This window comes from Dendropsophus ebraccatus, chromosome 10 (genome assembly GCF_027789765.1).
Source record: "Dendropsophus ebraccatus isolate aDenEbr1 chromosome 10, aDenEbr1.pat, whole genome shotgun sequence".
NCBI lineage: Eukaryota > Metazoa > Chordata > Amphibia > Anura > Hylidae > Dendropsophus > Dendropsophus ebraccatus.
Genome location: NC_091463.1, coordinates 93086576 through 93099067, shown reverse-complemented (window position 1 = coordinate 93099067; position 12492 = coordinate 93086576). Strand labels below are relative to the sequence as shown.

Sequence of the window (12492 nt, the reverse complement as noted above, 5' to 3'; positions counted from 1 at the left end):
TCTTGTGGATTGGTATAACATTGGCTGTTCTCCAATCATCGGGGACATCTCCTGTTAGCAGGGATTGGTTATACAGATCTGTCAGGGGGGCAGCAATCACAGATCTGAGTTCTTTAGGAACCCTGGGATGGATCCCATCTGGACCCATCAACTTATTCAGCTTTAAACGGGCAAGTTCCTCTGCAACTTCAGCCTCTGAAAATACTGGAGCCGAACCCATATAGCTGGAGGCAATGCTGTGTCCAACCATCCTGTGATTGTGAAGGCCGCCTTCTGAAAACACTGAGCAGAAGTAACTATTCAAATAGTCAGCGACCGCCTTATCTCCATCAATAAACGTATTCTCCCCATTACTTATTTTAGTAATGTAGCACATATAGTAGTGCTGCCAAAGCCGGGCAAGGACCCTCTCTTGCCAGGCTCCTATCGTCCAATATCATTGATAAATGTGGATCTAAAAATCCTGACCAAGATTATGGCGGATCGCTTATCAATGATATTGCCTCGATTAATCTCCCCCATACAGACGGGGTTTATAAAGGGAAGAGTGGCGGTTGCCAATATTAGGAAGGTGATGACAGTTTTAGATGACATCAACCTGGGGCCTTCCTCGCACCCATCCCCAGCCATATTGTCCTTAGACGCCGAGAAGGCTATTGATAATGTGAGCTGGGGATGGCTGCGAGGGGTTTTGCGGAAAATGCAATTCCCTGAAGCGTTCCAGAACATGATTCAGGCTCTGTATCAGGAACCGTCGGCACGTATTTCTACTCCCGGTTTCTTATCCCGACCCTTTCCGTTGCAAAAAGGGACGAGACAGGGGTGTCCCCTTTCCCCCATGCTATTCAATTTGGCTATTGAGCCACTAGCAAGATATTTATCCACGAGTTCTTTTTTTCAGGGAATACGGGTTGGAAGCCGGGAGGTGAAAGCGGCGCTTTTTGCAGATGACCTCCTGTTGTTTCTAGGAGATCCTCGGCGGGACATGCCGGCCATTTTTCAAGCCTTGCAGTTATTTGGCCTATACTCGGGTTATAAAGTAAATATAGACAAGAGTGAACAGTTGTTCCTGTCCGAGTCCCCATTAGCTCAACGTGGACCACTGCCAGTACCGGTCCAAGTAGCTGGTCGATCTATACAATACTTAGGGATCTGTGTGGGAAGAACACCTCACTCTATATATCAGCTGAACTATCCCCACCTGATACATAAAATAGTAGAAAAACTAAAGAGGTGGAGCAACCTACCTATCCCATTATTAGCAAGATGTCATCTATTAAAGATGATGTCTTTCAGTTAATTGTTATATCCCCTTCAAACTGTTCCATTGCTCCTCAAACACTCAGACGTGGACAAATTACAGAAGGCATTCACTAACTTTATCTGGGCAGGAAGGAAACCACGCATAGCTGCTATGATTTGGAAGGTGAGGGAGACTTCCTGGGTCAGAGTACAGAGCTGTAGACCCCGCTATGCAGACCATGCCCCTCCCCCACTCCCCCTCCCACCCAGTACAGGGAGCTCTTACACCAAAGCAATGCTCTTACACCAAGTCACAATTTTGATAAACTGTGAGCTAAACTGTGAGCTCTTAAACCAAAACGCTCTTAAACCAAGTTACTCTTAAACCGAGGTACCACTGTACTTAGGACCAACATAAACGAGAACAGTACAGTAATTCCACGCTTGCTCTGGGACATTGCACCAGCACCCTTTCCCACTGCTTAGGGCATACTGGGAGCTGTAGTTCTACATTATAAACACATCACTACTGCTTTACCCTTATCTGGCAGTCGGTATATTTGATTATTTCAGTAGAAATAATTTTCTGTGAATCACTACACACAACACGTCCATCACGCCAAGCAGGTACTTTCACCCCTGACTATGCTGCTCTGGTCTCTGTTGTGCGGGGGACATGATATAGCAGGCCCGCTTAGCCATTCAGCTTATTTGGAGATGTCCCGTCTCAGCCTCTGATAACTATTCCTGGACAGCCACAACTAAAGCTTTGGCATCTAAGCCCAATAGGAATTGTAGTTTTGCAGCAGCTGGCGTGCCAAAGGTTCCCATCCCCGACCCAAGGGTCCTTTTACACATACAGATAAATCACCTAAGCCCCCGTTAAGCAAACGGCAAGCAATTTTTTTTCTTTTAAACGATAAATTGATACAAAAAGTCGCTAATAAATGTAAAACTGATGACTGCGAATGACCGAACGCTGAGTGTTTACACTGAAAGACTTGCGAACGATGTCAGGATTTATTGCATGATAATCGTCCCCTGTAAAAGGTCCATTAGGCCTGGATTTTTCCAAGTCTTTAGTACCAAATGGCCGTTTTATGGCGCAGAGACGGTAAATACGTTTTCTGTGTCCGTTACAGCCTGAACCTGTGTGAATGTTTTGTGTATTTTTTTGCCTGTATAGTGTTAATGTCACTACATAGAAGATCCTATAAATATCAACTAAATACAGGAAGCCCCGGAATAATAATAAAGCCAGAGGCTTTTTTCTCGGCTGTTGTAGCTATAACAAACGGGTTATTGTTATACGGGAGGGGGAGGAGGATTCTGGGTATTTGCTCAGTTGAACCGATTACATTAAATTACAAACAAAGTCTTCACCTTTTGTGCTCACTTTCCCCATCACAGTTACCGGTCAGATGGGAGAGAGCTCTTTTATAAACCTGCACTACATGCACTACAATTCACAGCATATTATAGGGGAACTCCAGTGAAAATATTTTTCTTTTAAAGGGGAATTATCAGCAGGTTAGATGAATCTAACCTGCTGATATATCCACATGGAGCAGGAGACACTGAGGATGAAGGTATGTCTCTTACCTTCATCCTCTGCACTGTTCCCATGTAGTTAGCTACCATGCGCATCTCCGCCTGTGCCATAGACTCTATTCTAGGCACAGACGGATTCCGCTGTCAATTCTTTCGGTGGACGGCGGAATCTGTCCAGCCATAGAATGGTGTCTATGGCCTGGGCAGAGATGTGTACTGCCGCGAGCGGGAACGAGTTTTCCCGCGCGTATTCCATAGTGTCCATGCACCCTGACACAGTGCTTTCCACCTCAATCTCCTGCTCTGTACAGTTCCGGACAGAGGTGGCAGAGCGCACTGTGTAAGACTGGAAACAATACACCACTTCATGCAGGACATACAGCAGCTAATAAGTACTGGAAGAGTGCAGATTTTTAAACAGAAGTAAACTATAAATCTCTATAACTTCCTGTCACCAGTTGATTTAAAAAAAATAAATAAATAAAAAGATTATCTCTGGAATACCCTTTTAAAGCTTCATTTAAGCTTCCATCAGACACAGATGGTGCATGATTCTAGCCATAGTGTTTTTTAAACAAAAAAAAAAACATAAATTATGCGGGTTTTATTGGTGTTTTGTTTGGGTTTTTTTTGCTAAAAAATAATAGTGTGATTCTACTCTAGGACTATGTTCATATTATTTTAATGTCCAAAAAATGCTTTACAAAAAGTGTGTCTATTACTATGTTCACGCAACCTCTTTTTTTAGCCGCATTTTTGGACAGCCACCATTTTTAGGTGAAAATACAACTGTATTTTCGCCTCAAAATGGGTGCCGTCTAAAAATTAAGGGCCAGCGATCAGCTGACGAACAAGGAAACTATTATGATTAATATTTTTTATCTACGCTTTTCTTTTTAGCCTATATAGGTCTATGGGGCGAGAAAATGCCTCAAATTAGTTGGGGGGAAAAAAAAATTGTACCCAGAGCCTGCCCGGTTTTTGAAAAACTACCACTGACCCCCCCTGGCCCAGCTCTGTATTTTGTGACCTAGATGGCTGCACAATGTAAGCCTATGGGGCCGACCAGGCCGGAAAATGATAGAGCTGGCCGGATTTACACGGTGACGTGCGCCTGTGTGCCCATATGCATCAGGCAGTTTTATCTGTTTTTGTTTGCGCCTTTTTGTGGCCTATAGAAAAAAAAAATGCTAAAAAGGGCCACACCGAGATTTTATGAAAATGCTGCTTACTATATAAATAAGAATGCTAAAAATTAGCATAAATTTGATGTGGAAATTTAGGCCGTGGTCGTGAAAGGGTTAAAGAAGCTTCTTACTAACGTACACGCTTGTCAGGCCGTGAAGTAAACCTACCCCAGTTCTTTCAATTCTTCTACAAGGGATTGTCAGCAGCAGACGGGGGAGGTGGAGAATAGAAGTAGAACCATTACTTTCACTTTCAGCATGACTGGGTGAGCCGGGAAGAAGACGACAGAAAAACAAGAAGGACAAAGAGGTTTTATATGAAATAAGGATAAAAGAGATCGGTTATAGAGGTAAGGAGGGAATGGGGGCCGACTGGGGGGTCTACACATCATAGAGGTAATCTGGGAGGACTGAAGGGAAAGAATAACATCTCCAGGTGGTCTCTCTTCTAGGAATGGCTCTTCTGAATATCTGTGGGTCTTCCAGATCCCAGGACTGGCGCGCACCCCTCTATGGCGGGCAGATTTCACCCACAATATCCTTTAACAATTTCAATACTGAACTGGCGGTGCCACCTGGATGTCAGGTACGGACACTGTCATGGCGTCACATTGCGCTTGTGTCTATGTATTGTGAGTATATATGTATATTATGTGGTTACTGTGAGGAAAGTACGTTCAATGGTCAATATAGAGACGGACAAGTGTATGACAGCGGCACATGGAAGAGAGATTCTGTAATCTCTGGAGTTTTAATAAAGGTTACTTGTCATTGTCTAATCTCATGATGAAGGTCGTAAAGAGATGAAACATGGACGCCATGTGGGTTGTGCGCATGTTGTGCCTGTGTACTCCAGACTCTAAGGTTTTCACCTCATTGGGTGCATGGTATGTCTGTAGGTGGTACACTGTATTCAGGTACATCGCTTTTTTATAGACCGGTGCGGGGATTGTGGCGACGCGGTCCTTTTTTGAACCACGGCCTGATCCCACGCACAGCACCGGTCTAGTCCTGGTCACCAGCCCGGCCTGAAGCACGGTGTGTCCATCTCCTCTCTGTGACGCAGCGCCATTGATTGTAATGGAGTCGCGTCACAGAGGGAAGGGGTGTCGTCACACTGGGGGCCGGCAGGCCCACCTCCACTGCTTCAAGCTGGAACGGTGCCTGGGAATAGACCGGTGCTGTGCGCGGAAATTAGGACTGTGTCACTGGCATCCCTGCACTGACGCCAATCTATTCATAAAAAATACTTATAGCGATGTACCTGATGGTGCATAACAGTGTAAGATCATAACATGTGGTAGGCTACATAATTTTCTTTCAAATCAACTGGTTTCAAAAAGTTATATAGATTTGTAATTTACTTCTGTTTAAAAATCTCCAGTCTTCCAGTACTTATCAGCTGCTGTATGTCCCACAGGATGTATTCTTTCCAGTCTGACACAGTGCTCTCTGCTGCCACCTCTGTCCCTGTCAGGAACTGTCCAGAGCAGGGGAGGTTTTCTATGGGGATTTGCTGCTGCTCTGGACAGTTCCTGACATAGACGAAGGTGGCAGCAGAGAGCACTGTGTCAGACTGGAAAGAATACACTACTTCCTGCAGGACGTACAGAAGCTGATAAGTACTGGAAGACTGGAGATTTTTAACTAAAAGTAAATTACAAATCAATATAACTTTCTGACACCAGTTGATTTGAAAAAATTCACGGGAGTTCCCCTTTAAGTAGGAAACACTTAATTTACAATTATTGCTCTAGATCATGTGGAACTTAACCTTTTGCTTTCCAGCTGTTGCAAAACTACAATTCCCATCATGCCTGGACAGCCAAAGCTTTAGTTTGATAGGAATTGTAGTTTTACAACTGCTGGGGGGCCTGAGGTTTGCCATCTTTGCCTTATACCATTGTTCTGTTGCGCAGCCTGCAGAATTTCTTCATAGACTGGAGAAAGGAGTCGATGGGGTCAAACTTGAGCCATGGCACGGGACCACCACACTAGCCTTCAAGTTCCAGCACGGAGTGATTGTGGCGGTGGATTCACGGGCATCAGCTGGAAGTTATATCTGTGAGTGATAAATCGGTATAAGGTGCTGCTATATACCCTTCACACATTCATATATATATATATATATATATATATATATACATCTTCTACAGTAAATGGAAGCTGGTGTATCTGCAGGCATGTTATATGTAATTACCGTTGTTTGTTCTTATATAATGACTCCTGTGTATCATGTCCATATCCACAGCTACTCTGAAATTTAACAAAGTGATAGAGATCAACCCGTTCCTGCTGGGCACCATGTCGGGAAGTGCTGCAGACTGCCAATACTGGGAACGGCTCCTCGCCAAAGAGTGCAGGTGGGTGATACAATATATATATATATATATATTTATTTTTTTACAGTTGTTTGACTGTTATGTTTTTCTTAACCTAAATGTCCCCTGCTGTGCCTCTATATAGTAATAATGTCCCCCTGTGCCTCCATATAGTAATAATGTCTCCTGCTGTGCCTATATATAGTAATAATGTCCCCCTGTGCCTCCATATAGTAATGTCTCCTGCTGTGCCTCCATATAGTGATATCTCTTGCTGTGCCCTCCATATAGTAATAATGTCCCCCTGTAGCTCCATATATTAATAATGTCCCCTGCTGTGCCCTCATATAGTAATAATGTCCCCCGCTGTGCCTGATATAGTAATAATGTCCCCTATGCCCCATATAGTAATAATGTCCCCCGCTGTGCCTCATATAGTAAAATGTCCCCTGCTGTGCCCTCCATATAGTAAAATGTTCCCTGCTGTGCCCCATATAGTAATAATATCCCCTGCTGTGCCCGCATATAGTAATAATGTCCCTCGCTGTGCCCCATATAGTAATAATGTCCCCCTGCTGTGCCCCATATAGTAATAATGTCCCCCCGCTGTGCCCTCCATATAGTAATAATATCACCTGCTGTGCGTCATATAGTAATAATGTCCCTGCTGTGCTTTTATATAGTAATAATATCCCTGCTGTGCCTTCATATAGTTATAATGTTCCCTGCTGTGCCCTCCATAAAGTAATAATGCCCCTACTGTGCCCTCCATATAGTAATAATGCTTCCTGCTGTGCCCCCATATAATAATAATCTCCTCTGCTGTGCCCCATATAGTAATATTGTCCCTACTGTGCCCTCCATATAGTAATAATGCCCCTGCTGTGCCCTCCATATAGTAATAATATCCCCTGCTGTGCCCTCCATATAGTAATAATGCCCCCTGTGTCTCCATATAGTAATAATGTCCCCTGCTGTGCCTCCATATAGTAATAATGTCCCCCTGTGCCCTCCATATAGTAATAATGTCCCCTGCTGTGTCACTATATAGTAATAATGACCTCTGTGCCCCCATATAGTAATAATGCCCCGTGCTGTGCCCTCCATATAGTAATAATAAAATTTTGACTGATGCCCACTGCTAGTGATGCCCCTGAATATGAGGCTGTGGGGGTATAAGAAAGCTCAAACACCCCCGAGTACAGCATTCACACCACTTTTTGGGATACACTCATTGACTGTATTTTTTTTTTTTTAAATCCTGGCCGACCTGTGACCAGCATTAAGTCAATAAGTGTATTCTAAGAAGTGGTGTGAGCGCTGTACTCAGGGTGTTTGAGCCCGATTTACACCCCCTCAGCCTCATTGGTGGGTTAGAAATTACCTGGTTGTTGGTGAAGCAAAAACAATTATTGTATTTGGTGCCAAGCTTGAGCCCTTCCAGCCAAGGTCTGTCTATCTATCTATCTATCTATCTATCTATCTATCTATCTATCTATCTATCTATCTATCTATCTATCTCCTATCTATCTATCTATCTATCTATCTATCTATCTATCTATCTATCTATCTATCTATCTATCTCCTATCTATCTATCTATCTCCTATCTATCTATCTATCTATCTATCTATCTATCTCCTATCTATCTATCTATCTATCTATCTATCTATCTATCTCCTATCTATCTATCTATCTATCTACCGTATTTTCCGGAGTATAAGGCGACTGGGCGTATAAGACGACCCTTGACTTTTAATCAGATTGTCAGGGATTCGCCTTATACGCCGGAAAATGTTAACCCCTGCCTGACCGCAGCCGAGCGTCTAAAGAATGACAGAGGCATCGGGTACTTCCGGAGCCTCCCAAAGGCTCTGTCATTCTTCCAAAGCTCTCCCGAGAAGCCGATTGTCTCCAATTAGACGCTCGGCTGCTTGGGAGAGCTTTGGGCATCCTCGCCGCAGTCAGTGTACATCACACTGGCTGCGCCAGCAACGGGTGCGGAGGAGAAGACGCGCGGAGGCCGGGAATGGGCCCAGGTGAGTTAACTGTTTTTTTTTTTTAAATGGCGCCCCATATGGGGTGACAATACCCAGCGTATAAGATGACCCACGACTTTAACGGTTTGACGGTTAAAAAGTCGTCTTATACGCTGGAAAATATGGTATATATATATATATATATATATATATATATATATAAATGAGTATATATAATTTATTTCTACCCCTTTGTCTTTATATCAGGTTATACAAGCTGCGAAATAACGATCGGATCTCGGTGTCGGCCGCTTCCAAACTCTTGTGCAATATGATGATCCAGTACAGAGGTACAGGCCTAAGCATTGGCAGCATGATCTGCGGCTGGGATAAGAAGGTAAGGAGTGCGGCACAATGCGACCGACCAAACATGCTCATTATTTACCACCGGACGTTTCTTCACACATTGTTTAATTTTGACTGAAAATAGTGGTGGTATTTGGCTTCTAGTTTACTGTGTGTGATCCTAGCCTAAATCTAGACTACTGTGTTAAGCAATAGTAGGTTATGAACATAATAGCAAATAGAATAAACTACCTGTATAATGTGTATTCTACAGGGTCCTGGTTTATATTACGTTAATGAAAATGGAACACGGCTCTCTGGTAACATGTTCTCTACTGGATCGGGAAGTTCCTATGCATATGGGATTATAGACAGTGGCCACCGCTACGATCTGACCCCTAAAGAAGCGTATGACCTTGCCCGCAGAGCCATCAGTTATGCCACACACCGTGACAACTATTCAGGAGGGGTGGTGAATTGTAAGTAAATGTGCTGCTCTGGGGGGGGAGAACATCTCCGGCTACACTCACAGTCAGCACTGCAGCCACTTGGCAGTGTACTGGCAGGACTAGTAAGGGTCCTATTCCATGGGCTGATGGGGGCCCGATCAATAATGAAAAGGCCGAATCGGGCTGATAATCACTCTGTGTAATAGGGCCCTAAGGCTGGGATCACACAAGTTTTTGTTGGATAACCGCAGTTTTTGAGCCAAAATCAGATGTAGATCTAAAAGTAAAGAGAAATAAAAGTCCTTTCTTTATACTTTCCATCCCATTTGACTCTATTTCTAGATTTGGTACAAAACACTGCAGTGGCCATTTAAAAAAAAAAAAAAACACAAAAATCTGCCATGTGTGATTTTTTTTTTTTTTTTTTTATACATCACTATAACTTTTTAGCTAAACACAATTTCAATCTGTAGTTTTGATTTGTTAGTACCGTTATGGGTTACATTAGATTGTATATACTGTATATTGGTTGTTTTTAGGAGACAGGATGAACAAAAACAGCAATTCCGGTCTTTAATTTCCCTTTTTTTAGGCTCACATACGTGGCATGGCAAGGTTTTTATCAGTCAACGTCTGAGTGTTCAGACCCTGGGGGTGTCCTCACACACACTTTTTTGTCTGGTGTTTTTCAGATTAAAAAAAAAATGAAAAAAACACCAATGCGGCACATGGCATATTTCAGGCATTCTTGTTTTTTTCTGGCATTTTCGACTTTGTGTGAATGATCTTCTTTGTGGTTTAGGTGTGTTTGTGCGCTGAACTTTTTTTTTTTTCCTCTGCCATCAAATGCCCTAGCTGTCGAAGCACAAAAGGTGACAAAAATGCAAAAAAAAAAATCCCACCATACGCACAGCAATGGCGTTTTTGAGACAACCATGACAATCCCATTAAAGTCTATGGAAGAAAAGAGCCAAAGAGCCCCAAAACGCCAAAAAGGAGACCCCCCCCCCCCCCTAAAAAAAAAACACTGGTGGGGAGATTTATCAAACATGGTGTAAAGTGAAACTGGCTCAGTCGCCCCTAGCAACCAATCAGATTCCGCCTTTCATTTTCCAAAGGGTCTGTGAGGAATGAAAAGTGGAATCTGATTGGTTGCTAGGGGCAACTGAAACAGTTTTACTTTACACCATGTTTGATAAATCTCCCCCACAGTGTATGTGTAAGGCAAATCACAGCTGGTGTTTTTATTGGCATTTTTCTGAGATTTTAAGGCAGTGTGAAGCCGGCCTGACCATTCCACATGCATTAGCATTTTAGAACATTTTTAGGCTATGTTCACACGCTGTGAACATCCGGCCGTTCTGTGGTACTTAAGTATCGGTCGGGTGATCTTTCCGGCCGCGGAGCTCTGATGCGGGCGCATCAGCGAGCCGCTCGCTTCACTGTGTGAACTGACAGGTCTTTCTGCGGCCGGAATTCACTGAATTACGGCCGCAGAAAACTGACTTGTCAGTTTTTTTCCGGTGCCGCATAGGATCCCGGCTGGAGCGCATACGATGTGTGTACGCTCCGGCCGGGATCCCATTGAAAATAAGGCTATGTTCCACCCCTCAAAACTACGCCCGTAGTTCTGCGGCGAGAACTATGGCCGTAGTTTTACGTAGTGTGAACATAGCCTTAGAATGTGAAACCTGTCTCCTTGCCATCCCGATGACTAAGCAACAATAGTGATTTTGCTGTTTTGGCGGAAACCCATCGGCCACCTCAATTCAGTTATAAGATTCCTCGAAGTAAAGCTTATTATTAGGAAATAGTCAGCCGAATAATGTTTAGGACATCTGGTAGGAAGGGCTGCCAAGTGTGTGACTCATCTGTGTCTCCTCAGTGTATCACATGAAGGAGGACGGGTGGGTGAAGGTCGGGCAGTATGATGTCAGCGACTTACTGCACGAGTATGAAGATGAAAAGAAGCCGTAACTGCAGAGATGTCACCGCCAAACCGTTCCCTCTTCACATTCTTCAACATCTGTCGACTTTCCTGTATTAGAAAAAAAAATCTGTAACTGTCGATCACCAAAAAATAAAAAAAAAATTTAACATTATTTTTGTTTTATTTGTTTTTGTTTCTTATCTACATTTCAAACAATACATAAGCAATAAGAATCTTAATTCTTAAAGGGAAACTCTAGTGAAAATCTATATTTTTTTTTTTTTCAAATCAACCGGTGTCAGAAAGTTTTATAGCTTTGTAAATTACTCCTATTCAAAAATCAGATGCTGATACTTATAACTGTATCTGGACACCCCCTAAAACAGGGACCCTGTGACGGGGGGGGGGGGGGGGGGGACCATAAATATAAGGCAGCAGTGCAGAGTAGACTTTTTTTTTTTTTAAATCAACTGGTTTTAGAAAGTTATATAGATTTGTAATTTACTTTTATTTAACTCATTCAAGCCGAGCCCATTGATGCCCGGATGTCCGGGTCAAATTAATGCAATGTTTCTCCTCGCCTTCTAAGAGCCATAGCGCTTTTATTTTTCCACCCAAAGGGCTGGTTGGGGTGGCATTTTTTGCGTCATGATCTCTAGTTTTTATTAATATCATATTGGTGTAAAAGAAAAGTTTCAATCACTTTTTATTTTTTTTTGTGATATTTAAATTTTAAAAAATCAGCAATCCTGGTTTGTGTGTCCCCCCCCCCCCCCGTTTACGCCGTTCACAGCGCGGGAGCAGTAATGTTATATTTTAATAGATCGGACAATTCTGTATGCTAAGATTTATAATATGTTTGCTTATTTATTTTTAACCTATAGCTGCACCAGGACGTTACTGATTGTCCTGGTGCAGCTATGGGAGTTCAGAGGGGGATCGCCCGGGACCGCGGCTATTAGTGGGCACAGTCCGATCACCGTGCCTGCTAATTAAGTACTTAGATGCAGCTGTCAAAGTTGACAGCTGCATCTGAGTACTTATTGTGCCACATACCTGGTGGTCTAGTGGGGGAATCGTCCCCCCGCGGCGTGATTGCAGAGGGGCGATTTCTGTATGTGTCCCGGGCCGGGGTCTGCGCCGTAATGGCGCTGATCCCGGCTCAGTATTCTATTGCTTTTGGCTGCAGCAGCCGAAAGCAATAGAGCACAGATCTCATGGATCTATGCAGTATATCTATACTGCATAGATCTCTATGAGAGATCAGCGTGCATATACTAGAAGTCCCCCATGGGGAATAACCCTAACCCCAGGGGGAATAACCCTAACCCCAGGGGGAATAACCCTAACCCCAGGGGGCTTCTAGTATAAGTGTAAAGTAAAAGAAAAATGTTTTCTTAATAACACAAAGCCCCCTCCCCTAATAAAAGTTTGAATCACCCCCCTTTCCCCATTTTATAAATAAAAATAAATAAATACACGTTCGCTAT

At 43.3% G+C, this 12492-nt stretch overlaps 1 protein-coding gene across 2 annotated transcripts; it reads left to right on the top strand.

Annotated features, from left to right (window-relative positions):
* Positions 1-4133: 4133 nt before the first annotated feature.
* PSMB8 (proteasome 20S subunit beta 8) lies at positions 4134-11174 on the top strand. Of its 2 annotated transcripts, none has more exons than XM_069944283.1 (7): positions 4134-4330; positions 4417-4566; positions 5900-6044; positions 6232-6343; positions 8546-8675; positions 8898-9102; positions 10958-11174. In XM_069944283.1, the coding sequence occupies exons 2-7, from the start codon at positions 4435-4437 to the stop codon at positions 11047-11049; spliced, it is 816 nt and encodes a 271-aa protein (XP_069800384.1). In that variant the 5' UTR covers positions 4134-4330; positions 4417-4434; the 3' UTR covers positions 11050-11174. The 2 variants fall into 2 exon arrangements, with proteins under 2 accessions (XP_069800384.1, XP_069800383.1); XM_069944282.1 differs by having other exon boundaries at positions 4139-4330; positions 4433-4566.
* The last annotated feature ends 1318 nt before the right edge of the window (positions 11175-12492 follow it).

Excerpts from the sequence above, each read along its gene's own strand:
- PSMB8 (XM_069944283.1), top strand. The coding sequence starts at position 4,435 with ATGGCTCTTCTGAATATCTGTGGGTCTTCCAGATCCCAGGACTGGCGC. Across the intron at positions 4,567-5,899 it reads CGGTGCCACCTGGATGTCAG|CCTGCAGAATTTCTTCATAG; the intron begins GTACGGACACTG and ends TCTGTTGCGCAG. Across the intron at positions 6,045-6,231 it reads ATCAGCTGGAAGTTATATCT|CTACTCTGAAATTTAACAAA; the intron begins GTGAGTGATAAA and ends CCATATCCACAG.